The 27,211-nt window shown below is 61.3% G+C and overlaps 2 protein-coding genes across 2 annotated transcripts; both read right to left on the bottom strand.

The window, feature by feature from the left end:
* Window positions 1-321: 321 nt before the first annotated feature.
* On the bottom strand, window positions 322-2,278 carry HSPB1 (heat shock protein family B (small) member 1). Its single transcript, XM_086475362.1, has 3 exons — window positions 1,924-2,278; window positions 726-789; window positions 322-481 (listed from the first exon to the last, which is right to left on the bottom strand). Exons 1-3 carry the CDS (start codon window positions 2,276-2,278, stop codon window positions 322-324), a joined length of 579 nt encoding a protein of 192 aa, XP_086331488.1.
* A 4,254-nt stretch (window positions 2,279-6,532) lies between these two features.
* On the bottom strand, window positions 6,533-26,928 carry SRRM3 (serine/arginine repetitive matrix 3). The gene is made up of 14 exons (XM_086475336.1): window positions 26,705-26,928; window positions 23,430-23,531; window positions 19,492-19,626; window positions 19,291-19,371; window positions 18,847-18,876; window positions 18,369-18,437; window positions 18,061-18,096; window positions 17,254-17,304; window positions 17,043-17,147; window positions 16,116-16,287; window positions 9,971-10,299; window positions 9,025-9,252; window positions 8,614-8,751; window positions 6,533-6,749 (listed from the first exon to the last, which is right to left on the bottom strand). Exons 1-14 carry the CDS (start codon window positions 26,926-26,928, stop codon window positions 6,533-6,535), a joined length of 1,917 nt encoding a protein of 638 aa, XP_086331462.1.
* Between the last annotated feature and the right edge of the window lie 283 nt (window positions 26,929-27,211).

Raw genomic sequence — 27,211 nt, 5'->3', positions numbered from 1 at the left:
CAGGCAGCCCCATCCCGATGCCCTGGTCCAGCCCTGCTGGGGCACAGAGCCAGTGCCCGTGGTGCCGTTCCCACCCGGCACAGCCCAGCCGTGGTGCCCCGGTGCTGCCGGGGGTGCCGGGGGTCAGACACGGGGCACGGGGACGGGTTTCTTTCACCACTTTTTATTCGATTGGTTCCTTCACATTTATTCAAGGCACTCGGTGACCGGGCGAGTACAAAACAGACGATAAAAAGGGATCTGCGCGTGGGGGCGGGGGTGAGGATGCAGCTTGTGCGGGGGAGGGGGGTGGCAGTGGCTTCTCCTCCTCCTCGCCGCCACCTACTTCTTGGCCGGCTCCTTGGCTTGGCTCTCGACGGTGACGGGGATGGTGATTTCGGCAGATTGGATGGCCGGCTTGGGCAGGGGGGCCTCCACCGTCAGCATGCCGTCGGGGGAGAGCGAGGACCTCACGGCCGTGGCTTCGACGCCGGGGGGGAGGCTGCGGGGGGGAGAGGAGGGGTCAGGGCTGAAGCACCCACGGCCCCAGCACCCACTGCCCCACCTTGCTGTGACCGGTGACTGGTGCTCAGCCCCAAATTCCTGCCTTTCCTCGCTCCCAGTTTGAGTGAGTGGCATCCCCAGTTTGGCCAGTGGGCACTGGAGGCAATGGGTGGGCGGGCAGAAGTCCCCAAAGACATTGGGGTGCTGCCAGGAGCCCGTCTCCCCTCCTCCCTGGTACTTACGTGTATTTTCGGGTGAAGCACCTGGAGATGAAGCCATGTTCATCCTGCTTCTCCTCGTGTTTGCCTGGAAGGAGAAAACCACCCGGGAGGGTTGGAAGGGGCCGGCGGGGGGGCGGGGGGCTGGGGAGGTCTCTGTGCCCGGGGTGCACCCTTCCCTGCCCCGGCCCACCAGATCCCAGCGTTGTCCGATGCCGGGGAGGGGCTGATCCTGCCTATCCTGGTTTTCTTTGCCTTAATATCAGCCTGGAGCAACTGGGGGCGAGGGGACACAACACGACCTGGGGGAGCGGGGCCCCTCTGGGAGCATCCCCCAAATTCAAGGGGAGCAAAGTGCAGTGCCAGGGGCTGGTGATGGCCAAGCAGATCCAACTGCTGCTGGCTGGCCCCGCAGCCCCTCATTTTGGCTCCCCAGCCCAGTGGGGCTGAAGGCTGAGCCTTTCCCTGGGGCTGCACTCCCAAATCCCACCGGCTGGGGAATTGCTCCCACCCCGTGCGGACCCCCCGCCTCGCTGGACACGAAGCACGCTGCTGGCCTCGCGCCGCGGGGCCTGGGCTTTGTCATGGCGCCCTTGGCCGAGCTGCCCAGGGCGCAGCGGGGGGGCACGGCGGGGGCTGCGGGGCTCGTCACACCCCACTGTCACCCCCCGGGTCCCTCTGTGGCTCAAAGCCAGGGAGTCCCTCCCCGTGGCCTGGCTGGGACAGCAGCGAGGGGTCAATATATGGGGCTGGGAGGGGTCCCTGCACCCTGTGCGACACCTGCAGTGTGAGAGCACCCCGAGACTGAGCTTGTGATGCTGGGCCCCCCCTCTTTGCCTTGATTTTCCCCTTCCCTTCTTCCTCTCCTCTCCTCTCCTCTCCTCTCCTCTCCTCTCCTCTCCTCTCCTCTCCTCTCCTCTCCTCTCCTCTCCTCTCCTCTCCTCTCCTCTCCTCTCCTCTCCTCTCCTCTCCTCTCCTCTCCTCTCCTCTCCTCTCCTCTCCTCTCCTCTCCTCTCCCTCTCCTCTCCTCCTCTCCCTCTCTTCTCCTCTCCTTTCCCTCTCCTCTCGTCCCCTCCATCTCCTCCTTTTCCTTTTCCTTCCCATCACTGACACCACCCTCCTTTGCCTTTCCACCCTTTTTTCCTCCAGCAAGCACCAGGGAGGCTGCTCCAGCCTAGCACCCGGGTCTGCTATGACACGGACCCCCACCCCCTGCACCCACCGGTTATCTCCACGATATTATCCTTGGTCTTGACCACCAGCTCCTCGGGTGCAAAGTGGTTGACGTCCAAGGTGACCTTCCAGCTGTCGGCGGTCTGGCGGATCTCGGAGATGCCGCTGCTGAGCTGGCGGCTCAGCGCCTGCCCGTAGGGCGAGCCGGGCACCAGCGCGCTCTCCCGGGGCAGCAGGCGGAAATATCCCGGCCAGGCGCTGCCGCTCGGCCACTTGTACCAATCCTCGGGGATATGGGGCATCCCGAAGGACTGGTCGAAGAGGCGGCTGCCATGGTACCAGTCGCGGAAGGGGTCCCAGCTGGGGCTGCGCAGGAAGGTGAAGGGGACGCGGCGTTCGGCCATGGTGCGTAGGGCTGCCGGGGGGGGTGGCTGCTGGCCCCTTATGAAGAGGGCCGGGGGTTATTTTTAGCCCGGCGGCTCAGCTGGCTATTAATGGAAATGGCGGCAGGGCCCGCGGAAGGGACGAGAAACTTTCCCGGGGTCGGGGCGGCCGCACGCAGCCGCATTGGGTGGGCAGCACGGGGATGGGGCTGGCAGCCCCCCCGCCCCGCGTCCCGCCGCCAGGGAAATGTCCATCTGCCTCTCGCCGCGGGAGGTTGGGCTGGTTGGGAGTGATGGATGGCCCTTGGAGCTGCTCCCAGCCTCACCCCCCTCCGCCCCCGCCTGCAGTTCTCGCCCGTGAAACCATCCCAGGGATGCGGGGATGAGTCAGTGGAGGAGCCCGTATGCGGCCCCGCGCCCGCTGCGTCACCCACCAGCCAGAAGTTTCTGGAGCCCCCTAGCCCTGCCGGCACCCCTGTGGCCCCAGGGCTTGACATCGCTGTGGGGACCCCCCAGCATCAAGTTGGGGTGAGGCTGCTCCAGCCCCTGGGGGTGGGGGTCCCTGGAGACCACAGGGCTTACGGGACCTGATGAGGGCCAATGGGACCAGTAGGGGTTGGCGGGGGCTTATGGGACCTGATGGGGGCCAATGGGACCAGTATGGCTTGGTGGGGGCTTATGGGACACCTGATGGGGGCCAATGGGACCAGTATGGCTTGGTGGGGGCTTATGGGACACCTGATGGGGGACAATGGGACCAGTAGGGGTTGGTGGGGGCTTATGGGACACCTGATGGGGGCCAGTGGGGCAATGGAGACTGATGGGACTTCATGGGGGCTGGTGGGAGACAGGGGGGTGATGGAGCTGATGGGCTCGGGGTGCTGGAGAGGACTGGGGGGGCTGGAGGGGGCAGTACCCTCTCAGTTTGGGAGAGGGTGGCTCCTTCCCTTAGTCCTTTGCCATCACACCCGAACATGTGTCTCCAGCAACACCCTCCTGGCAACCCGGGAGGGGATTCTCCTTTGGGGCCACACTCCAGGCCTCCAATCCCAGGGCGTTCTCCCAGCCCAGCAAGCCTGGCGGCCCCTGGGACCCCATCACCTCTGCCCCATCCCCCTCTGCTCCCCAGCCCTGCAGAGTGGGACCGGCCAGTTTTGGGGGGTACAGAGGCACCATGGCGAGGTGTGCCTGCCAGGGCTGAGCTCTGGCTGCTTTGCGCCAGGAGAAGGCGGTAGCTGAGACCTGACACACTCAGTGCAGGGATGTGTGGCCCCAGGGAGCCCCCCCCCATGGGGCACGGGGCACAGATGGGAACACAGTAAAGGGGAAGGGAGGGATGCCACAGCAGAGGCGATTTGGGGGGGGTTGTACCCCCACCCGTGCCTGTGGTGGGTGCCAGCACCCTGCTGGCCCCTGCCAAACCCCTAGGTCTGGGGCAGAGCCTGGCACTGTCTCTGACAAGGCACGGGGAAAGGGCTGGAAGCTGTGGAGCCGCATCCTGCGGGGGCTGGAGGGGAGCCTGGGGGAGGAGGGGGGTGGCCGAGGTGACTGCAGGGACTGAGGAGGTGAGGGGATGGGAGGGATGCGGGGAGGGAGTGGAGAGATGCAGGGAGGGATGCAGGGAAATGGGAGGGACGGGAGGGATGCAGGGAGGGATGCAGGGAAACGGGAGGGACAGGAGGGATGCAGGCAAACAGAAGGGATGCAGGGAAAGACACAGAAAGGGCTGCAGGGGGATGGGAAGGATGCGAGGGGAAACCTCTGCCTCAGCAGCAGGGTCTCCCCAGAGGGTTCCCCCCCGCCCAGCGGCAGGATGCTCTGGGGGCTCAGTCACACCACTGGTGCCCAGCGCTCTCTGCACGGAGCCAGAGCCCGACGCACCGGGGCAGAGGGAGCCGTGGGTGGCTGGAGACAGAGGGCGAGGGGGGCGAGAGGAGGGTGGGTCAGTGGGGAGCCGGACAAGACCAAGCCTGCACGGAGGGAGCAGGATAACGCCGATGTGCCGTCTCCCCGTGAAGAAACTGCTCCGTGCCCTGCGGAGTCATTTACAATATATACTGTATATTTTATTATAATCGAACCAGCTCACTGAATCTACAGCTGTACTCACAACCCAGAAAAAAAAGAGAGAGCGCACGCGCGAGAGGAAAATACTGAAGTATTTCTACAGAGTATTTGTTCCAGTTAGCTCCCTCCGCGGCAGGAGACAGAGACTGTAAAAGAGGAAGACTGGAAATTTTCCCTGATGTGCTGGCTTGTCCGCGCCGGCGCTGCAGCTGGGTCTTGGGCTTCGGGGAGCCGCGGCCCCGGGGGGCTGCAGGGCTGGGGGCTGTGGCCACTGGCAAAATAACTTCCCGCCGGTGGCTTGAGTTCAGATGTTTTCAGTGGACCCCCCTCCCCTCCCAGGAGGGGCTCCTGCAGCCAGTCTGAGCTTTCCTGTAGGGCGATGCGGGGGACAGGGGCTGTGGGGTGCCCGGGGGCTGCTGCGGCAGCGGCCGGAGAGGGGTGGGATAGTTTTTGGAGCGCGTGGCTCAGGGGTTTGTAGGGATGCTGGGGACACTCGTGTCCTTCATCTCCCCAGGCTCGAGGGGAGCAGGACCTTTTGTCTCCTGTCACAGTCACATCCAGAGCTGTCGCCCTGCCCGGGGCTGGCACGTGGGGACAAGCTGAGCCACGGAGAGCCACAAGCATGTCCCCTCCTTACCTGTTCACCCCATTTCTAAGGGCTCTGCTTGTCTGGGCGCCGCAGAGGGTGACTGTCAGCTTTGCCAGTGGAGCAGGGGGCGGGTGGGATACCCAGCGGCCGGCGCCCAGCACGGCCCAGCTCCTGGAGATGTTTCTCCAAGGGCTGGTGAATCCTCAGCCCGCGGCTGAGCTTCGTTCCTCGATGGGCCAGGTTTGGGAAACGACCCTGGCGTGTCCCTCCATTCGTATCTCTACCCTCCTGGGACCTCCGGTTCATCAGGCCGCTGGCTAACGAGGCCACTGCGTTACCAGCCGAGCTGCAGTCCAAAGGATCCCCCCCTCCCAGTCCTGGCTGGCTGGAAACCAGTATCGAGCGGGACTGCCAAAGCCCAGTTTTTCATCCGGGGTCAGCGGGTTAATCCGGGCAGCTGCTCTCCCACCCAGGGCGGCTCACCCCCATCGTCCTGCTCCAGCCGGCCGGAAAACGCGAGGATTAAACACCAGCAGCCCGGGGGGCCAGGACCGTCCTCGGTGCCTGGGGGGGGCTTTTTTTTTTTTTTTGGAAAATCAGCAAAAAGTCCTGCAAAAGCTGCCAGCAAAGGCCAGGACCCTCCCACTTCTCTCTTTCTGTAATTAATTTTAAAAAGCTGCCGCTCAGCCCCGGAGCAGGAGGTGGCTGGGGGCTGCAAGCCCAAAGTTGGGGTACGACGTGCCGAAGCCAAAGGATGGCTGGATGCGGCCCCAGGGGTGGAAAATCCTCAGCCCCGCAGCTCCCTCTTCCTGGGGGTCACAGCTTGGTGTGTGTCCCCAAACCAGGTGAGATGGGGGGGTGCCAGGGCCAGCTGCTGAGCCGGGACGAGCAGCGTGAACTCGCAGGGGTGGGGGGGGGGGTGTCCCCCGGGCGCCCCCACTTGCGAAGAAGAGACGTGCAGGTGCCACCAGCTTTTGTTCATCCACGGCTCGGCATGTGCTTGGGTCCGGGGGGGCCCCAAATGGTTCACGGTGTCCCTGTCCCCCGGGACACCGTGGGGACATGGTGACTCCTCTGCCGGGGGAAAGCCGGGGCTCAGCTCTGGCTGCAATCACACCTTCAGCTGAGCCTGGGCTGAAGAAGCCCCCTCCTGCCTTCCCCTCCCCACCCCCCAAGGATACGCTTGTGCTAAAAAAGTCAAACCAACCCCAAAAAAGCCTGGCGGGCTCCCGGGGGGTCCCCAGCCACCCCTGCCCGCTCAACCCAAGGTCTCTGATGAGTAATTTGTTCCCTCGCTCTGTGCTCACCCACCCCATCCCACCCCATCCCGGCACTCACAGAAATAAGAAGATATCCTGCCCCTACCCCATCCCGACCCCCAAAACGCCCCGAGGCAGGGGGTGTGGGTGGAGATCCCCCCCTCCCAGGGTGAGGCAAGGACCCATTTGAGTTTTCGGCCCCCGCTTTTCCCCGCCGCCAGGTCCATCCTCAGCATCCCCCGGCTCTTTTCCACCTCCACGGTGGTCCCCGTCCCTCCTGGGGGTGCGGGTGGCATCGGGGCGAGATGGGGGAGCACAGCCTGGATGGTGGGGGGCTGCCGGTGGGGGTGGGGGGGGTGCTCAGAAGCCGGCGCTTTCTGAGCTGCTGCGGCTGTTGTAGCTGGGGCTGCGGCTGGGGCTGCGAGAGCGGCTGGGGGGGCTGCGAGTCCGGCTGCGGCTGCGGCTGGTGCTGTAGCTGTCGTAGCTGCGGCTGCGGCTGCGGCTGTAGGAGTAGGTGCTCAGCGAGCTGGAGGACGAGGGGCTGGGGCGGTAGTAGGGGATGGGACGCTTGCGAGCGCTGCGAATGGAAAAGGGAAACTGAGTCAGGCCCCCGGCGACAGCTCGGGGAAGGGGGGAGTCCGGCACTGGCTCCCCAGCACGGCTGAGCACCCCCGCAGTGCGGCCCAGCATCCCCACAGGGCAGCCGGGCTCAGACTGGCTGCGGGGTGTCAGGATGAAGCCACCCAACATCAACCCCCCCTCCATCTCTTTCCTCCTCCCGAACCCTCCCCCCCGCCCCCCCCCCCCCCCCCCGGGGTGTTAGTCCTGGATTAGGCAGCGGCGAGGGCAGAAAGTGAGCAGGTTAATGTGGCTTTTGTGTTTCCCAGACACCAAAGATTGAAAGCTGCTGAAAAAGAGACATTTGGGATTAGCGGGAGTCGAGCTGCAGCCCGCCGGCGCCTGAGGATGAGGAGGGACGTGGGGAGCACAGGGGACGGGGGGACACGGGGAGCAGCGACACCTGGAGCTGGTGCAGGAGCCAAGACCTTGCCCCCTTCTCCCGACCCAGTGTTAGTGGGACCGAAGAGAGACACGGCCCCGAGGCGGCTGGGTGCCGAGGGCATCCTAGGGTGTGAGGAGACACAGAGGGGTCCGGGAGGAAGAGGAGAAGGAAGAGGAGAAGGAGGAGGAAGGGGGGAGGTTACCCTGGGAGCCAGGCTGGCGGCGATGCTCTCCAAGAGGGACCTTGGGATGAAATGGAAAAGGAGAAGTTGGTATCACTGAGGCAGGACCACACGGTGATGGACCCCGGGATGGTGAGGGGTGATGGGGACCAGGGACCAGGCAGGAGGGTAAGGACAAACCCTGGGGCTTCTGGCTGGGCTATGGGGCAGGTGAGGGGGGGCTGGGAATGTTCCCCTGGCTGCCCCCTCCCCACAGCGTCCTCCATGCCTTGCAGAAACCGCTCTGCTCCTCCCGAACCCTGAGCAGAGCTGGGTCTGCCACCCCCATCCATCCCGGGAATGGGTGACAGGGGGGGCCAGTCCCCGCAGGGGACACGGGCTGTGTCCTCCAGCTGAGCCCTGCCACCTCCTTGGGAACAGGAACCCAGGATGGAGCAGGAGGAGATGCAAAACCAGCTGGTGGTATCTGGGCTGGGAGCAGCTTTCCCAGCCCATGTTCTTTACTGGGCGCCCAGTGAGGAGGGCTGTGGGGAGCTCTAACCCACCAGCTGAGCAGCGTTTCTCCTGCCCTCCCTCCTTACCACTTCAGTCCAGCCGAGGCAAAAGAAAAACCCTCCCACAGCGAGCCAGAGCTGATTTCTGAACATCCAGCCCCTCTGCCCCACGGCCCTGATCTCCCAGCTGATAGCAGGAGAGACAAATAGGTCAGGAACGAGGTAATCTCGGCTCGCCACCAGCACCGCCGCCAGCGCTGCATGCTAACGAGGTGCTATATATGCACACAGCGTTTCGTCTGGCACTAAATATTGCCTGTCTTACAGCCCGGGATCCTGAGTCAATAGGATCTCAAGGAGGAGAAACCGGCTTTTGGAGGGCAGGGGAGAGACGTGCTTGCGGCCGTACGTCTCGCTGGAATATGCACAAGCGGATTAAAACGAGTTCCTATTTTCGTGCCTCAAAACGGGACGAGATCAGAGGCTGTAATATTGGAGGCAGTCTGGTTATCCATCTGTCTGGGCCAGCTGATTCACCCAGCTGGTCATCCGCAGGGTTCTCTATCCGTCCACAGAGCTGCTCATCCATTTGTCCGTCCATTCATCCGTCCATCCATCCATCTGCACGTCTGTCCCTCCATCCACCACCCACCCATCCATCTCCCACCCACCCACGCACCCTTCGGGGCTGGCAGGTGGCAGAGCGCAGCCCCGGGCCGTGTCAGTGGCTGCGGCAGAGGCTTCACCCCATCCCGGGACCCACCTCGTGATCCTCCTGGGCTCCATGAAGCTGGGGGAGTCACGTCTCCGCTTCCTGATGGGGGAGTAGCTCCTGGAGCGGCGCCGGGCGCGGGTGGGATCGGGGTCACCGTGGCGTGTTCGGGGCTCGTTGTCCTTCTCTCTACACCACGAGGAGGAGGAGGAGTGTCAGGGGGTGGGCTGGCGTCCCGGGTGGGATGAAGGGACAGCCCGTGCACAGCAGCTCCCCACAGGGGGTGACATCCCCACCTGGGGCTGGCACTTCCAGTGCCACCAGGGCCAGCAATGACCTGTAACCCCCTCCCCAAGCCCCGGAGGAGCTGGGACAACCCTGAGCCGCAGCTGCTCTCTGAGCCCACTGCTAGTACCTGGGCCTCCCCATGCCAAAGCGTTCCCCCCCGCCCCCGGCGCTGACCTGCTGGCGGGTTTTTTCGGCGAGGGTGAGCGGGAGCGACTGCGTCCTGCCCTCTTCTCCCGGGAGCGGGAGCGGGACTTGGAGAGGGAGCCGCTGGAGCTCCAGGAGCTGCTGCGCTGGCCGGGGCTGGGCGACGGGCTCTTCCTCCGCTCCGAGGTGTGCCGGGAGTGCTTGGCCGACGACTCCGAGCTGCTGTTGGGCCGGCCCCGGTGGTGCCTCTCCTTCACCCTACGAAGACAGATCCCAGCATCCTCCTCACCTCTCGCCCGCCATGGGTGGCAGGGTGGCCTCACAGGAGCCAGGGACCCCAGGTCCCCACGGGGGAGCAGCTGGCGCACCTACATGACCCCAACTTTTGGCTGGGCTGCATCCCTGATTATAAAGCAGGGGGTGCTCACCCGCTTGGGAGCCTGCACCTTGCGGGATACTGTCATCCCATGCAGCCAGCCAGGCACCGCCCTTCACACTGGGACAATCCCTTGTGGGGACAACCCCTTGTGGGGACAACCCTTCCTGCAGTGTGCAGGCATTGATCCTCTGCAGCACTTCCCTGTCCCCATCCCCATCCCCATCCTCATCCCTGTCCCCATCCCAATCCCCATCCCATCCCTGTCCCCATCCCTGTCTTTGTCCCCATCCCCATCCCCAACCCCGTCCCCGTCCCCGTCCCTGTCCCCGTCCCTGTCCCTGTCCCTGTCCCTGTCCCTTTCCCCATTTCCATCCCCATCCCCCTCCCCATCCGCATCCCTGTCCCAATGCCCAACCCCAGCCCCATTTCCATCCCCATTCCTTGAGCATCCCAACCCTGCCCGGGTCCCCAGCTTGGCCCCCAGACCCCTTGCCCGGATGGAACAAGGGTGCCCACACGGGGCTACACCCAAAATATCAGAGACCAGCTCCCACATCCCACAGGGACAGCACGGCCCCGTCCCGGGGACCCCCTTACTTCTTGGCATGGGCGCCATGGTTCCTGTCGGGGCCGAGCGGAGGGTGGTAGGGGTGGGAGCCCGCCGAGCCCTCCGAGTCGCTGCTGTAGCCGGCGGGGCTGAGCGGCGGTGGCGGGGGCTCCCGGGGGGCCGGCGGCCGTCCCTTGCTCTGGCCGCGGTGGCGGGGCGGCGGCGAGGCGCTGCGGGAGCGATGCCGGTGGCCATGCTTGGCCCGCTCCGGCGTGGGCGACCGGGGGCTACGGGCACCGTGTCGGCCCCCCCGGGCGCGGGGGGACGGCGGGTCCGTCCTGCCGTGAGCCCGCGGAGAGGGGGACGCCGAGGCCGGCCTCTGGCAAGGGGGGAGAAAGAGAGAGAGAGAGAGAGAGAAGGGGGGAAAGGCGGAGCGGGGGGGGGAAGAAGAGAAGAAAGAAGGAGAAAGGGGATTTTAACGGGGGGCGCCGGGCCGGGGGCACGGTTCACAACGTCAACGCACATCGCGTAAGGCAGGCTACACAGACGCTACTCTGCACCTTCCTCTCGCCCTCAACAACGTGGGTCATGCAAACCTCCGCATGCAAAACGCCAAAAAAAAATAACGAAAATCAAATTTAAAAAAAAAAAAACCAAAGGAAGGGGTGGGATGGGAGCAAAATAAATAAATAAATAAATAAATCCAAGAAACCCCCAAGTCGTCAGGGAGGGAGAGCTAGAAGGGAAAGAAACACACACCCCCCCGCCCCCGAAAACACCTGGAGCGGGGATAAAGCAAACCCCAGCACCCACCCACCCCGACCAAGAAAGGGAAAGGGAAAAGGAGGGTAAAACCCAAATGAAGGGAGGAAAATGGAGGGAAAAAAGAAAAGGTGAGTGGAGGGCGGGTGGAGAGGTGGAGGAAAGTAAATCAGACTGAGCCGAGGGGAAGGAGTCGAACCAAAGAGGGCTGGAGGTGATGGGGAAGGGTCTGGCCACACAGAGGCATGCACATATATAGAGAGATATATGTTCAGGTATGTGTAGTTTTTATAGATAGTACGGCTTTTGGCTTAAAACAAATCAAGAAACGAGGAGGACGGCACAGAGCGACAATGGAGGGCAGGGCAGGGGGGGGGGGGGCCAGGGGCGAGAAGGCAAAAAGAAACCAAAACAGAAAGAAGAAAAACCATCCAAATCAAATCAAATCAAATCAAATTAAAAAAAAACCAACCAACTAAAAAAAAAAAAAAAAAAAAAAATTAAAAAACAACAAACAAAACCAAAGCAAAACTTCACAAATGTCCTCGTTACTGAGATAAACGAATGTCTCTGAGCTCTTCCTGGGACACGCATTGAGCTGTTTAGCTGTGACTCTGCAGGGAACTGCTAAGTCCTCATCAGCACTCAACACAGACTTTGCTTTCTGCTTCCTTTTTTTTTTTTTTTTCCATTATATGCTTTTTTTTTTTTTTTTAAGTCCCTCTTGGTTAACATCCACTTACCAAAAAAGTGGCATTTCCTCCTTTAGTAGGTAAGGTATGAAGAGAAGGGAAAAGCGGGGCAATATAAGTGCATCATTAGATTCACAAAAATGCAAGAGAGAAAGAAAGAGCGAGAGAAGGAGGAGAGACAGAGACAGAGCCAGAGAGAGGAGAAATAAAACAAACCAACTCACTTCTCCTACATGGAGGGGAAACCCTGGGCCACCGCCGTGGCCAAGGCCCCGTGCCGGGCTCTCGACGAGAGCTGGCGGGGGTTTTGCCCAGCCCCGGGATCCAGCACGCAGCAGCTCCCAAATATCTGAGCTCCTCTGAGCCACAGCCACTGTCTGGCTTTTTTTCCCTGTCTTTCCAACCACCGCTAGACCAAAAATATGGGGCGGAAGCAGCTCCTGGACCGCCAGCCCCAACCGAGCCGGCAAACCCCGGCTCAGGGGGCTTTGGGTGTCTCCTTCCCCCAGCCGCAGCCCGGTGCCAGGTCCCTGAGCATCCCTGGGGGGGTAAATCCTGCCTGGGGTGGTGCTGAGCTCGGCCGAGGGGATCTAAGAGGGTTCAGGGGGTTGGGGTGGTGCCGGGATTGTGTCACCGTGCCTGGGGCTAAGCTGGGGGCCGGTGACCCCTATTCCCCACCGGCCCCTTGCCCCAAACGTGGCTGGTCGGTTAATCCTCGAGGATGAGGTTTTCTCCACCAGCCCCGCCATGTCCTAAACACTGCTTTTCTCCCCCAAAAGAGAAGCAGGTGAGGTGATGAGGTGGGAGCCTCAGGACCACCACGAAGAGGCTGCAAAAGGGACCAGCACGTCCACGAGCATCCCGAGGCTGGGGGGTCGCACAGGTCGCCCTGCACCCCATCTGTGCCATGTCCCCCATCACCTCCTTCTCCCCAGGGGGAAGCCAACCCCTCCAGCCGCAGACCAGCAAGCTGGAGCCAAAATGGGGGGGATTTGGGGTTTTTTATTTAACAATCCGTTTCCGTGGCAATCGCTCCAGCTCCAGCCCAAGCTGCCTTGCAAGCGCTGGGGGGCACGGACCCCCTCCAAGGGGATGCAGCGGCCCTGGAAAGGGGGTTCAGCCGAGCCAGCAGCCGGGCAGGGAAAAATAAAAGCAAAGACGAAGAAGAAGAAGAAGAGGAAGAAGAAGAGAGAAAGAGAGGGCTTTCCTCTTTCCCAGGGCGGCATTTCGGTGCTGGATGGCCACGCCATGGGCTCGGGCTGCGGGGTTCCCACCCAGGCCCTGGGGCAGGGGGGCCTCCTGCCACGGCGCACGGGAAGGCACCGAAAGGAAAAGCATCCCAAAGAAATACGAATTGGCAAAAGGCCTGGAAACACTCTGGGGACTTGGGGGCTGGGACGGCCGCGGCTGGGACGCTGTCCCCTGCCCCTCGGGGACTGTGATGCCCCTGACCTGCCTCTCTCCACGGAGCAAGATTTCAGTCTTTCCCCGTTGCAGCCCCCCGGTATTTTCCCTGGGTTGGGGTTTGGGTGTTTTTTTGTCCACCACGGCCTGAGGAGGGGCTCAACCCACGCATCTCCCCAGATTTCTCATTTCTCACCCCATCCATCCACCCCGAAACCCCCTGTGCTCAGGATGCGCTGTCGCTCCCACCCGTGTGCTCTGGCCACTGCCCCTACTTCTTGCTAATTCTGTTCGCCTTCGTTACCCGGCCCCTAAGGGGGACTCAAAGGGAGCAGCCAGAGTCGGCCCCTGGATGGAAACGAACACAAATTCAGAGGGCTGAAAGACACAGAAATGCATTCTACCGACAGCACGAGGAGACGGGGAAGAGAAAAGGGGGGAAGAAAGAAAAAAATATTACGTGGACAGGGCAAAAAATAAAAATAAAGAACATAAGAGAAGAGCATGGCTTTGCAGCTAACTGGGGAAAACCATACAAATCCAAAAAAATTATATTTAGCCACCAAAAAGAGACAAAATGAAAGAGAGACAGAGAAGGAGAGCGAGAAAGAAAGAGAAAGTCAGAAAGAAAGAGAAAATAACATTAAATCAAGCTACGGTGCTTTTCAACAGGCTCATCTGCAGAAGTGAACGTGCAGAGGTGGACGAAATACCTACCTTCGCAATTGGCAGTGACAGGAATGCGATAATAAAAAAAGAAAACAATAATCTCCACATTTGGAGGGCAGAATGGGAAAAAGACAAGGACTCTTTAGTACGGCGATCCAGACCCCTCGGCTAATCCCGTTTGCTTTGCTTCGAATTTTTTAAAATTATTTTAAAAATTGGTCTCGTTAGCTTTTGCTTTTTTTTTTTTTTTTTTTTTTTTTCTTTTTTTGAAGTGGAAAGGCTGTGGCCGGTCACCGAGCGGGGTGGCCATGGGGAGGGTTTGCTGGCTGGTGGCTGTAACCCGGCTGCGTTTCGGTCTTAAAAAGTTGCTGTATGACATGGCAAAGTCCCGGAGAACATGCAGGGAAGGCGATGGATGGAGGTGGGACACGGCGAGGGTTGTTGGGTTGTGTCGGCCCAAAGAAAACCGGAGAAAAACAGAGGCCGGTGGGTGCGTGTGGGCAAGGAGGAGGAGAAGGAGAGACCCGGGAGGAAGGCTGGGGAAGGCAGCAGGGATGGATGGAGACGGGACCGGGTATTTAAAAGGGAAGGCAACACCACGCAGCGCCCCGGGGCACCCCTTCCTCCTGGTGACTCTGGGGGTGCTGGAGGCAAGGGGCAGGGCTCACCCGGGCGATCGGCTGAGTCCGGAGCTTTTGGGGGGGGTTTCTGGAGGAGCCGGGGGGGGCTGGAGGCCGAGGATGCTCAGCACCCATCCCGCCGGGATGCAGGACGCGGGCGCCTGGGCACAGGACGGCCGCAGGGTGCTCGGCTTGAGGGGGGCAGCGGGTACCCCAGCACCCAACGGCCTCATCCTGCCACCGCGGAGGAGTACCACCCCCACGGCGGCAGGATCCGGCCGCCAGCCGAGGCAGCGGGGCAGTAGCCAATTCAAGGAGGCAAAGGGCCATTCGCTCGGCGACACCGAAGCGAGCCTGCTACCTTTGTGGTGTGGAGCTGCTCGGTTCTCTTCCCTTTTAAATTCCTCGCTCAGAATATAGAAAATGGAAATACAATGTTCAGCGATCGTCAATATTTAGAAAACACATCTGCTTTTTTCTTTTTTCTTCTCCACATTAACACACACAAAAGCAAAAAATTCTAGAACAACACGACGACGACAGGGGTGGGGGGAAATAAGAGAGATATATATCGTTTGCATTTCTGTACATCACAAGGGAAAAGAAATCATGAGAAAGGAAACTAAAACAAGGGGAGGAAAAAAAAAAGCACGTTTCATTGCCCTTCCCTCCCCCTCGTCCCTGCTTCTGCTGAGGAAGAAATGGAAGTGTATATTACCGTTTGGGTTTTTTTCAAATGGGAGGCTAAAGAAAAACACAGATGGGATTAAAAAGAAAAAAATAAATAAAAAATAGAAACCAGAGAGAGAAAGAAGAGAGAGAGAAAGAGAGAGAAAGTTGTTGGAGAAAAGTCCCGCTGGTGCCGGGGAGCCAAGGTAGCTCGGCGGCCTGGGCGATGCTGGGTGCTGGGGGTGGTGGGCAGGGGGAGAGCGGGGCGAGCCGGTCGCCTGGGTGGGCGGCGGGCGGCTCCTCAGCACCCGAACCCCCCCACGCCCCAGCCGAAACCATAGGAAAGAAGAAAGCAGAGAGGTGCCCCGAGAGGTGGGCAGGGTGCTGGGTGCTGCTGGGGGGTGCTGGGTGCTGGGCTGGGGATGGCAACCTGGGGAGGGCGCTGGGGATGTGAATATGGGGGAGGGGGGGCTCCTGGCCCCGTTTTCCAGGGTGCCCCCATCCCCATGGCGTGTCAGCGGGGTGCTGCCAGGCTGGGAGCATGCCTGCCGTACCTCACTATCGGAATAAAGTCCCTTGGGGTGAGTGGGGACCAGTGTGCCCCCCATTAGTGGGGTCCCCCAGCATGCTGCCTTTCCTCAGTCCTGCCTCCAACCCCCCGCCAGCTGAAGCAGACTCCTCACCACCCCGGCACTGGTTAAACTGGGGCTGGCCCACTGGGTTGGTGCTTTGCCCTACTCAGTGTGGGAGCAACCAGGACCCCCGGCACACTGAGGCAGAGCCGGGGACACTTAGCCCCAATGTCACCTGCCACAGGGACCCTGAGTTCCTAAAATCTGAGCACCCAGCACCAAACCCCCTCCAAGCCCTATCCTGGCCTAACACCAGTCCCCAGACTGGGTGCTGGGGTCCTTGCTGGTGCTGGCACCTTAGCACTGGGAAGGGTTGGGGCTGGCAGGGAAATGAGAATTTTCCAGCTTTACCCGTTTCTCGGCTGTCTGGGCTCAGTCTACTCCCGGGAGGGTGCTGATCCTGGCAGGTGACACCAGCCTGCCAAGCCATCATGCCCCGGGGGGTGACATCCATGGAATGATGTGTGGCTTTGGGGGAGGGATGACCTGTTGGCTGCCCCGACACCTGCCCCGAGGTGATGGGCTGGCTCCCCCAGGGAGACCGTGCACCCAGCGGAAGGCCGATGGGTGCTGGGGGGCAGAGGGGGTGGGCAGCCTGCACCCCACAGATCCCCCGTGTCCCCTGGCTGGGCAAGGGGGGAGCCGAGTGAGCGGGGAAGAAGGGGAGAGGAGAGCCAGGGTGAGGGGGGGTCCTGCGGAGGGAGGAGGGGAGGGAAGCGAACGGTGATCCAAGAAAAGCCTACGTACATCCGAGGGCTCCGGGAGCGGGGCGCCGTGGCTGTGGCGACCGTTCTGGGCGCTGCCCTTGTGCCCGTTCTGGTGCGGCGAGGCCGAGCGGCGGGGCGAGGGGGAGGACAGGCTGCGGCTGGAGCGGGCGCTGCTGCCCTTGGGGCCATCCTGCCGGCGCTTGGGGCTGAGCCTGCGGGGCACCGCGCCGTGAGCCACCGGCACCCCCCTACCCCGAGCCCAGCACGGCGGCGCCCTTTGCCCAGCTCCAGCGGAGCTGCCGGCCGCAAGCCCGGGCTGAGATGGCAGGACGGGCTTTGCCGAAGCAAGAAGCGGGATGAAAACTGGCGTTATGTGCTTTGTCTAGTTCAAAATGGAAACCCCGTCTGGGCACTGTGTTCCCAACCACCCCCCCAGGGTCCCGCAGCACCTTCACACTCCCCTCCGTCCCCCGCAAGGGTCCCCATCGCAGGGACACCTCTGCCACCACCTCCCTGCCCTCCATCCCCAATGGTCCTCATCATGAGGACACCTCTGCCACCCACATCCCTGCCCTCCATCCCCAACAGTCCTCATCATGGGGACACTTCTGCCATCAACTCCCTGCCCTCCATCCCCAAGGGTCCTCATCATGGGGACACCTCTGCCACTCACCTCCCTGCCTTCCATCACATGAGGGTCCCCATCCCAAGAACACCTCTGCCACCACCTCCCTGCCCTCCATCCCCAACGGTCCTCATCATGGGGACATCTCTGCCACCACCTCCTTGCCCTCCATCCCCAAGGGTCCTCATCATGGGGACACCTCTGCCACCCACCTCCCTGCCTTCCATCACATAAGGGTCCCCATCCCAAGAACATCTCTGCCACCTGCCTCCCTGCCCTCTACCCTGCAAGGGTCCCCATTATGGAGGGCCGCTGGTGGTGGGGGTCCCGGGCTGCCCCTACCTGCCGGGGGATTTGGAGCCGCTGTCGTCGGAGGAGAGCGAGGCGCTGTGGGAGCTGCAGGAGCTGCGCCGGTGCGAGCACCAGGCTGGGGACTCGCTGCGAGACCTGCGGAGAGGGCGGCCGGGGGGCCAAGGGGCAGGCTGAGCTGCCGCGGGGGGGGCGCGCAAGGGGGCACACCACCCCGCTCCCCCCCGCCATCCCGGCCTCTCACCTCTTGCGCTCTTTGTTCTTCTCTTTCCGTTTGTTCTTGGGGCTTCGGGACCTGCAGGAAGAGCCAAAAGCTGCAGAGACGGGAGCCGGGGCAGCACCCAGAGGGGCTTCCCCGGCCACCCCAGCGCCACTGAGGCTGCGGGAGGAGCGATGGGGAGGACCTGCCTGGAGCTGGGCTCCACCAAGCCTCAAACCACAGTGGAGATCCCAGCTGGCTTTGGGGGGACCATGGGGGCCACTCGCTGGTTGGTGAGGCTGGGTGGGAAGGGGGGAGACCAGCTCTGCTCAGCATCCACAGGGCTCAGGTTCGTTGTCACCCTCCCCATTTGCCTTGTGCTGCTTCAGCCCCCTGTGAGCCCCTCTGCCTGCCCAGGTACCTTTTGCTTGGTTTTTACTCCTTTCACCCAAAAATAGCAGTGCCAGCAGAGGACATCTGCAGAGCAGGGCAACAGCCAGGGTTTGCCCTGGCCACAGCTGCCCCGTGTCACCCCCTTCTCCCCTGGGGGACATTCAGGGCCATGTGGGACCCCGCAGTCACCCGGAGTGGCCCTGTGCCACCTCCAAGGGTGGGGGATGCCCAGCGGTGCCTGGCCATGGGGTGAGGGGGACGCTCCCCGGGCGAGGGACAGTTGGACAGGCAGCGGGTGATGGCAGCCCACGGTCACACCCACTGTGCCCAGTGGGTCCATCCCCATGGGCAGAGGGGATGGGGACTGCAGGAGGGCAGGGGACAGGCGGTCCCCAACGGGGGAAGCTGGCAGCCAGCGCTGGTGGCAGGGGGGTGGCTCCCGGCAGCCATCACTCTCACCTGTGTCTTCTCTTCTTCCGTGACCCCGACTCAGACCTGAGGGATGAAGAGGAGACAGTGATGAAGGAGACACACTGAGCTGGCCAGCAGGGAGTGAAGGCCAGGCAGCCCCAGGCGATGGGGACAAGGGCAGGGGGTGGCCCTGAGATGGGCTGCTGGATGGGGCAGGCGACAGCTGCTGTGAGGAGGTGATGGCCCCATGAAGAGCCATCATTATCCATCCTCGTCCATGCCTCCATCCTGCTCGAGGGCCTGGGCAGCCACCAACCAGCCCCCCTGTCCCCGACCCGACATGGTATTCACCCTACCTGTCGCGTCTGTGTTTCTTTCCAGTCTTCTTTTTCTTTTCTTTGCGGATGGGTGAAGAGCTGTCGCAGCTGGGGCAGGGGAAAGTGGGTGCCCTTGAGGGGGGAGCAAGGGACTCCCCAGCTCCATCCCTGTGGCCCCAGGGGAGTCCCATCCTGCCACCTCCCCAGCACCCCACTTCCCCTGGATCACCCACGGGATACATGGACATGGAAGATATTTCCTGGGGGGAATTTGGGCTGGAAGATAGAAAGGGGCTTTTGGCAGAAGGGGTCTGGCTGCCTTTGGTGCTGGAGCACCTGAATCCCTCTGTGTCCCGTTGCTACCTCTTGGGCTCTGCAGCCTCCAGCAGGAGATGGGCTGGCCAGTTCCCACTGGGATTTCAGAGGGGGGCAGTGGGTGGTGGAGGTCAGCCCGTGCCCACTGGCCTTGCATGCCCGGAGGGGACTCCACAGCCCACCCAGCCCGGCGGACACTCACCTGCGCTCTGAGCCGGGTTTCCTCTTTTTGCTGCCGTGGGGAAGGCAGAGAAGAAAGGGACATTAGGGACAGCATCCTGCCCGGGCAGCCAGTGCTAACCAGGGAGGGGACCAGCGGGTAGACAGAGCCAGACCCTTCAGGGAGCCAAATTCTGCCCGGTGCTGTGCCCTGCGGCAGCCGGCTCCTTCCCAGCATGGACCAGACAAGATGCCACCGGTGCATGCAGCTGGGTGGGCTGGCGGTGCATCCCACAGCACTGTGCATGTGTGTGGTGCACCATCGGTGCATGCAGATGCGTTGCACCTCTTGAGGGTGCACATTTGGGGGTGCACTGCCTCCCCAAAGTGAGGGGATTTGCCCCACTGGAGCCTGGGGAAGGGCTGAGCTGGGAGGAGAGCTGTCCTCCCAGGAGAGGGGACAGCGCAAGGACAGCTGGGGACTCACCGGCTCCGGCGGTGACCAGATTTCTTTTTCTTTTTCTTCTTGGGTGGAGGAGAAGTGGAGCTGCTCGAGCGTCTTTTCAGCCTGCAGGAGAAAGCAGGCAGGGTTGGGGGAAGAAGGGATAGCCCCCTGGCCTCTGTGTCCCCTGACGGGGACCCAGTGCACACCCGCTCCCCAGAATCCCCGCAGAGGGTCCGGCCATACCTGTACTCGCGGTGGCCGCTGTCCTCCCGGTAGCACTCAGCCGAGCAGTCGCACTGCAGCAGGCAGCCCTCGCCGTAGTCGGCGTACTCCACCGCATACTCCTCCCCATCCACCCCGTGGTGGTTTTCTATCACACTGCCAAAGGAGGAGGCACAGGATTAATTTGGGGCTCCCTGCTCCTCATCTCCCACCGGAGCAGCTCGTGGAAAGCCTGGGGCAGGCCCAGGGCAGCTACAGGACCTGGGGAACGTCCCTTCTGCCACAGCATCCCCAGAGGACCTTGGGCACGTCACTTGAGGTCCATACACAGCAGAGCCCCGTGGTGAGGGTCTTCTCACTGTCTTCCTGGGGCTCCCATCCCTGCAGAAATCCCTGCTGGGCTGGGGCTTGGGCCACCACCTCCCCACAGGGGCTGGCCTTGGCATCATTCGGAGCCCCTTTTAGTGTTGCCCGAATGCCAGGGCTGAGCAGGAGGCTGGGGTCAGCCCCGGTAGGTGGTGGGGCCAGATTAGGGTGAGAGGAGCCAGCAGGAGACTCAGGGGATTTGGGCGATTGCCCGCCCGCTGGCGGGAGCTGCCCAGGCTGATCCAGGCTCTGAGGCCAGCACCCCAGGGTGCCGCCGGCTCAGCACCAGAGCTTCAGGCAGGTGATGGGTGATGTCCCCCCTGGGGCAGGTGAGATGGGGTGGGGGGCACATCAGGCCTGGAGCCATCAGGGTCTCCTCTCCCTCCCCAGTGACTTCACCAGCATTAATTTTTCCTGCTGCCATGGAAACCAGCAGGAGGTTGCCATTGACTACCAGGCTGCGGGCAGGCCTTGGCAGAGGCCTGGCAGCTGGACGGGGCAGGCAGGAGAGACCCAGGAGTCCCTGCCCAGCCTCTCCCTGCCACTTCCCACCTCCCCAGTCCTCCTCTGCCACCAGCTCCAGGAGCAGCATCAAACCCCACTGGGAGCCTCTCGTTTGTTCTTGGGGGCTGTGGGACGTCTCACCCCGGGAGGGACGCGCTATTCAGGTGCTCTGGAGGGGACCATAACGGACGGGGCTGTGCCAGGGGGGTGCCTGGCATCACACCAGCCTGGGCACTCGCTTCCCAAGGGAGATTTGCCCTTGTAAACCTGATGTGGGCTCCTCCGCCCTTCCCAGCCCGGAGGCGTGTGGCCAGGGAGGCACAGCCCCCACGGCACCGGTCCCTCGGCAGCCCAGCCAGCACCTCCAGCTGATGCTCCCAGCCCCAGATGGCAGATCCGCGAGAGGCACGTGCTGGCATCCCTGGCCACAGGCAGGTCCTGAGCTGGTTAACCCAATTAAAAACAGTTTGGACCAAAACTACAAGCGAGGCATCCTCCTCCTGACCGCAGACGATCGCTCAAGCGGGTCTCAGGCTCCCTTCTGTGCCGCAGCCATGGCTTTCTGGGTCCTCTCCAAGTGTGTCCTGCTTTGGCCATGCCTCAGCGGCAGGAATGGCCTTTCAACCACCCACCCAACCGTGGGAAGGGGGAGAAAAGAGGAAAAGGGAAGAGCGAGCAGGGATAATTCCCTGTTGGACTCTGCTCTGCGAGCGGGCAGTGCTCCACGCCAGAGCCTGCTGCCAGCATCTCACTCATTAGCTGTGTTCGGCAGCTCAAGACAGGCTTGTGCTGCCCCAATTATCCCTCCCCGCCCAGCGCACGCTCGCATTTGTTTCCAGTCCCACCAGTCTGTCCATCAAGCAGTTACCCCCTGGGGACCGGGCTGTATCACCAGGCTGTGCACGCACAGAGATGGGAGCTGGAAGAGCGCAGAAAGCAAGCCAGGGACTCAGGTGGTCACGGCTCTGCTCAGTGCCTCAGTTTCCCCTGGGGAGTTTTGCAGATGAGGCTGAGCTTTTGCATCTGCTGTGAAACAAGACCAGCTGGTTCAGACTCATGGTCCCTGCAGTCAACGACCGAGCTGTAAAAGTCCGGAGAGGTGCTGGAGCAGGACCAACCCATAAGTTGTTTTGCTGAGGACTCTCCCAGCCCCTTCAAGGCCTGGGGCTCTTTATTTAAAGTTTATTTAACTCCGTTGTCCAGCCTCTTCAACCAGCACAGACCTTTTGAACCCAGGATGTCCTTTGGCAGGGACTTCGGCAGCTCAGATCCCCACTGCTCGCAGAACCACCTCCTTTCGACCCGGATCCTACCAGCCTGCTGCAAGCACCTCCGGCTTTGCTCTCCTCCGAGCAATCCTTTGCTTTGAGACTGCTTCTTCCAGCTCAGCACTATTATTTATAGCCCCTGGGCTAATCTTTAATGATTACCCTCCGTTTTGCTAAAGCAAGCCCACAAAGGTGACAGGTAGGGCTGCCTGGGTAACCTTATCACACCTTTGGCTTCCCTACATGCTCGTTACGGCTCCAGCCCTAACAAGCCTGCCCGGGAAGATGCCCTGGAGATGCCTCATGCCCCCACGGGCAAAGGCCACTTGTTAACACCTTGGGCTGGATGCTCCTTGACCTGGGCAGGCTGGTTTTCCCCATGCCTTGGTTTTTCCTGCCTGGAGGAGGCCCCTGAGTGCTTTGTGCTGCCCCAGGACCACGTGCCCCATCCCAGACTGGGAACAGCCAAGCTGTGTCCCTCCCTGCCTGGCATGCTGGTAGAGCAGTGGGGAGGAAGGCTTTCCCCTTTGCCACGGCTTCCCTGCCTCCCCCCCTCGCCCTGATTTCCTGACCCTAATGAAGCATTAATATTCAGTGAACCTGCAGCATCTATTCCTGTCCCAAGTGACCTGGTTTCCAGGCTGATGGATGGTGCGTGCCGGGCCAGCAACGCTGCCTGGGCCATTAAGCATTGCACAGATAAATCATCATCGAGCCAGGATGGACCCTTCCGAGGCTGGGGACAGTCCCGCGTGGGGTAGGAGGAGCAAGTGGCACATCTCCAGCAGGAGCTGGTCTGCTTTGGACACCTATAGTGAGCCCCAAGTCCCCCTGGGGCAGAAGCAGCCCCCAGGGACTGGGCAGCATGAGGAGCAATTAGGAGACCGAGGCACAGAGCAGGAGCTTGTGGGAGAAGCTTCTTCCTTGGGGCTCCTTGGGGTCACACCAGCCTGATGGAGACACAGGCTCTGGGTCTACCCAGGTGAGAAGCAGGCTCGAGTCCTCCCTATCCAGTCTGGGTGCCTTGCAACAGAAATTATTATTACTATTATTAACGATTATTATTGCTAACACTAATATTTCTAGGGTTACAGAACAGCAGCCAGCCTGCCTAACCATTGCCAGCCGAGCTGAGTTACCGCAGCTTCACACCCGGAGACAGAAGGACTATTCTGCATTACGGAGTTAAGTGCAAGGACTGGAAACCAGTGCCCTCGCCTGGCTGGAGGCAGAAGCTGCGATTTCAGCCCCGGGGAGAGCAGGGGAGGTGACCCAAAGAGGCAGGAGCAGGCAGAGGTGAGGCTCAGCAGACCTGCAGCTTGGTCTCTGCCACAGGCTGCAGGGTGAGCCAAGCATCGAGACCTTCTGCACTTTAGTTTCATCATCTGGGATAGGAGCATTGCAACGCTGGCTTCTCTGTACAGCACCCTGAGGTCTCCAAAAGACCAGTGCAGGATAACCTCTAACTTCTCCAGAGGCAGGATACTACCTCAGAGAGGCAAACGCTCAGAGAGGCAAACCCTGCTTCCAACTAACCGACTGACTGCCCAACCAACCAGCCAACCAACCATCAAATCAACCAACCACCCACTCAACCTTTCAACCAACCATCCAACCAACCAACCAATCATCCATCCATCCAACCCTATATACCCTCTCTATGTCCATCCATCAACCCAACCACCCCTATATATACCCTCCCTGTACCAGTACACCCACCCATCCACCCACCAATGCTCAGAGGCAATCTGGGACGTGCCTCTCTGGCCTGAAAGAGAGACAGGCCGCACAGACAGGCCGCCTCGGAGCTGCCTCACTTACATTTGTCGCCCATGCTGGTCCTCCCTGGTGAGCACGCCTTCCTTCTCCATCAGCATTTGCCGAAAGGTCCCCACTTTCTGCCGGATCTCCTCTTCAGAGTACCTGGATGGGCAAAGACACGGTCAGGGCTGCCGTGGCCTGAGCGTGGGCTCCCCAGGGACCTGCTGAGGACCCCCATACCTTTGGGAGCAACACGTGGCCCAAAGGGCTGGTCAAAAGGAGAGGTAGCATGGCGACAGCCACCAGGGCCTGGAGGAGAGCAGGTTGCTCTGCTTGGGCCCCTGCTACCACCCTCCATGCCCTCCTCTCTCCTGCCTGCCCCTCCCAGCAGTGCCTGGCAGAGGAAGGGACATCAGGAAGGGGTAAAAGAAGAGGACGACCATGAGGTTGCCATTTGCCCCACTGCTCCAGGTTTTGGGGCACATCCCCACCAAACCCCCCGGCAGTGCCAGCATCGCAGCCAGTTTGCGCCCAGCACCTCCGTCCCATCACGAGCCTCCCTCGCTCGTCCCCGCGCTGCCGGGGCCCCAGCAGCCGAGCCAGCTCTGCGCTAACGCCGAACGCTGACTCAGGCCGCTGCAGGGTTATTAACGAGAGACACTAATCACTTTGTCCCTGGCATCTGAGAACAAGCCGCGGCAAACCACGGTGCTCCAGCCATCCCCGAGGTGTCCCCAGGGAAGGACAGGTGACAGCCCTGGGCAGGCAGTCCTGCGCCGCATCCCGTGGCTGCACAAGGGCACCCAAGCATCCCCCTTGACCAAACCCATCCAAACACAGGGATGCAGGGGAGGGACCCGCAGTGCTCTTGGCATCATCCCTGGGGACAGGGCAAAAGGAGAGGGACTCCATGTCACCACCACGCTGCTGGGAGGGAAGGGGTCTATGTGCATCCCTGTCCTCACCCACACTGTCTACAGGGGCTGCTCACAGCCAGTCCTTGCGGTCACTGTCACACGCCATCAGCATCGCTGCTAACGAGCCCAGAAAACTGGGTGTCACAGGCTGGCCAAGCCCTGTGGTCCCCGAGGCTGGCGCCTTGCAGAGCCCATACTGGGGGACGGTGATGGCCCTTGCAGCGCAGTGGGTGCCCCTGGGTGCCTCTGGGTGCCCTGGGTGCAGAGGGACACGTGGCAGCACGCACCCCCCCTGCGGTGCCCATGAACGGGAACGGCGAGGAGAGGCGAATTAATATTAATGAGCTCATTCGCACCGAAAGACTCTCATTAATTCCCCAGCCAGGACTCCCGCACATGCTAACTCTACACAGAAGCAGCCTGGCTGCCTCCCCTCGCCTTGCACCCTGCCTGGGCACAGCGGGCCCCAAAAACCAGGCAGTACCCCCAAATGCTGCTCTGCACCGGACGCTCGCTGACAGTGCAGCCAGGCGGGCAGAGCGTGGCCATCCTGCAAGGCCAGAGCCGCCAGCCCTGGCCACCCCGCGGCCATCAGCCGGGCCGCGGCAGCAGGAAGATGTCTGCCCAAGACGACGAGCATTTGCTGTGGCGTATTGCGAACGTGGCTGATGCTCTCGGAGAGGGGACGTGAGGCCAAACAGGAGGTGACAGATGGGCCACCGCGGCTGGGCCGTTAGCAAATCTGCGGGGGACAAGGCCAAGGCAAGGAACCCCCCCCGCCCTGCACCCAGTGGTCCTGTGACGGAGGCGGAGGCACCCCCCCGCCCTCAGCGCTGCTTCTAACCCCGTTGGAGGGATTTTGGTTTTGCGTTTAACGCATAGAACGGGTTTGGGAAAGAAAGAAAAAATGCTGATGCTTCATTTCTGGATGAGAAATCCAGCCTGCAGGCAGGGATAACGGCGCAGGCAGCCCGGAGCGAGCAGCAGCCAGATACAGCGCAGGCAGGAGGAGCCGGCCGCGTTTAAGCAGATAAGGGAGTGCTTAAATCCCCGCCAAACCCCCTCGGCTCTCACACCCTCTCGTCCCGGGGACCTCGCCCTTGCCAATAACTGCCCTGAGGCTGTGGCCAGGACACAGCCCCTGGCCCAGGCAGAAACCCCAGGGGTGCAAAGCGCTTCTCGTGTAACCCCCCCCCCCGAGAGCCCTTGTGCGGAGGGGAAGAGCAGGCGGAGGATTAACCAGGTTGACCAAGATTATTACTGTAATTATATTATCATTTCGGTGTATCACCGTCATCATCGTTATTAATAGCCTTAATAATAGCAAAGGCAATTACAGCAGTAACAACAATACTGGTTGCAATATTGCTATTACCCATCGCAGTAATGATACTACTAGTAGTAAGATCCCTAGTAGGGCGCGGGAACTCGATAGGAAGCTCTGGGCTCCCCAAGGCGCCAGGTCAGCCTTATTTATTTCCATAACGACAAATTAGGCACAATCATTATTCCAGTCTGTGTGAGACAATTTAATTCTAGGTCACGCTTGCGCTCTTAATGAAAGCCTTGGCGAAGCCTTCCCTCAATCCATTTTCCTTCTCCCCAGCTGATACCGGTCCCCGTCTACCCGCGTGCGCTGAAGAATTTGCTCCATCCATCAGGTTTTAGTGAGCTGTCAGGGGGATCAGGCCGTTTGGCTGGTGCCAGAGCTATGGGGCAGCCAACAGCACGGCCGTGGGTCCGATGGGGATGGAGGTCTCCTCACTGGCCCCCAGCCCCTCCTGCCCACACAGGTAGGGATGGTCTCTGGCCCCTTGGATTTTCCCCACGCTCTTCGCTTCCCCAGGGGAGAGGAAAGTCTGGGGAGCAGCTCGTGGTGCCTGGCCAGGGGCACGGCAGGATGGCGGGGAGATCCTCTTACCCCCAAACTGGGGGGAGAGAAGAAAGGCAGGACAAACCGAAGCACCAAAACAGCCTCACCTGGGACCAAACACCAGCTCTCCTTTATCTCCCCAACATGAGAGAGACAGACCATCTCCCCATGGGCACAGGTTGGGTGGCACTGATGGCTTGCATGACCGTGAGCGACTGTTCCTCCTTCCTGCCTCAGCTTTCCCAGCACAACAAGCTGGGAGCCCAGATTTCCAAGTGGAGCGGCCAGAGCAGGCCTCCAAAGTGTGTGTGGATGCACTCCTCGGTCTGCGTTTCTTGGAGGCATTTAGCTTCACAAACCAACCCACCAGTCTCCCCAAAGCCATGATTCACCCAAAAGTGAATTTCCTTCCAACAGGGGACATTTGCCGCATTAAAGTGTATTTTTAGAGAGGAAAAAAGGGGGAGAACAAGATGCAAGTGGGTCAAAAGGATCCCAAGCCATGGGTTCCATCTCCAGCCCAGCCCTGATCCCCTGCCACTCACCCCTGCTCCTCCATCATCTCCTGCAGCTCCATGCACTTCAGCTCCACCCGCCGCTTGCGCTCGTGGTCCAGGATTTCCCGGTGAGCCTTCTTCACCAGGCTGGGCTCCACCAGACGCACCTCCTCCTCGCCCTTGTGCCAGGTACCCGAGGCACCAGGCTGTGAGAAGCCATTGGAGGCTTCCTGGGGTGAAGGCACGTCGGCCCCGTTGTTGTAGAGAGCCATGTTGGTGCGGGCAGCCTCGCCTGGAGGGAAAGAGTCGGGAGTCAGTCCCTGCCCCAGTTTCCCTCTCACCCCACGATGGCAAGCTGACCCTGCCAGGACCTGAAGGCAAATTTTGTCTCAAAAGAGGTGCTGGCACAGCGGGTTGATGGGGATGGCGACTGAGACATCTGGATCTTCTGTCAGCCCCCTTCCTGCTCCTTGCCTCAGTTTCCGCATCCACAAAGCAAGGCTGGGGCTATTCCCACCACCGTGGCGTGAGGGCTGGCTCATGGGAAACAGAGAA

This window comes from Leptosomus discolor, chromosome 18 (assembly GCF_034619465.1).
Source record: "Leptosomus discolor isolate bLepDis1 chromosome 18, bLepDis1.hap2, whole genome shotgun sequence".
In the NCBI taxonomy this organism is placed as follows: domain Eukaryota; kingdom Metazoa; phylum Chordata; class Aves; order Leptosomiformes; family Leptosomidae; genus Leptosomus; species Leptosomus discolor.
The sequence above is the reverse complement of the archived record's forward strand: the minus strand, read 5'-3'. Positions and strand labels throughout refer to the sequence as shown.

Excerpts from the sequence above, each read along its gene's own strand:
- HSPB1 (XM_086475362.1), bottom strand. The coding sequence starts at position 2,278 with ATGGCCGAACGCCGCGTCCCCTTCACCTTCCTGCGCAGCCCCAGCTGG. Across the intron at positions 790-1,923 it reads TAATATCGTGGAGATAACCG|GCAAACACGAGGAGAAGCAG; the intron begins GTGGGTGCAGGG and ends TTCTCCTTCCAG. Across the intron at positions 482-725 it reads TGCTTCACCCGAAAATACAC|CCTCCCCCCCGGCGTCGAAG; the intron begins GTAAGTACCAGG and ends TCCCCCCCGCAG.
- SRRM3 (XM_086475336.1), bottom strand. The coding sequence starts at position 26,928 with ATGGCTCTCTACAACAACGGGGCCGACGTGCCTTCACCCCAGGAAGCC. Across the intron at positions 19,627-23,429 it reads GACCAGCATGGGCGACAAAT|TGTGATAGAAAACCACCACG; the intron begins GTAAGTGAGGCA and ends CTCCTTTGGCAG. Across the intron at positions 18,097-18,368 it reads AAGAAACACAGACGCGACAG|GTCTGAGTCGGGGTCACGGA; the intron begins GTAGGGTGAATA and ends TTCATCCCTCAG.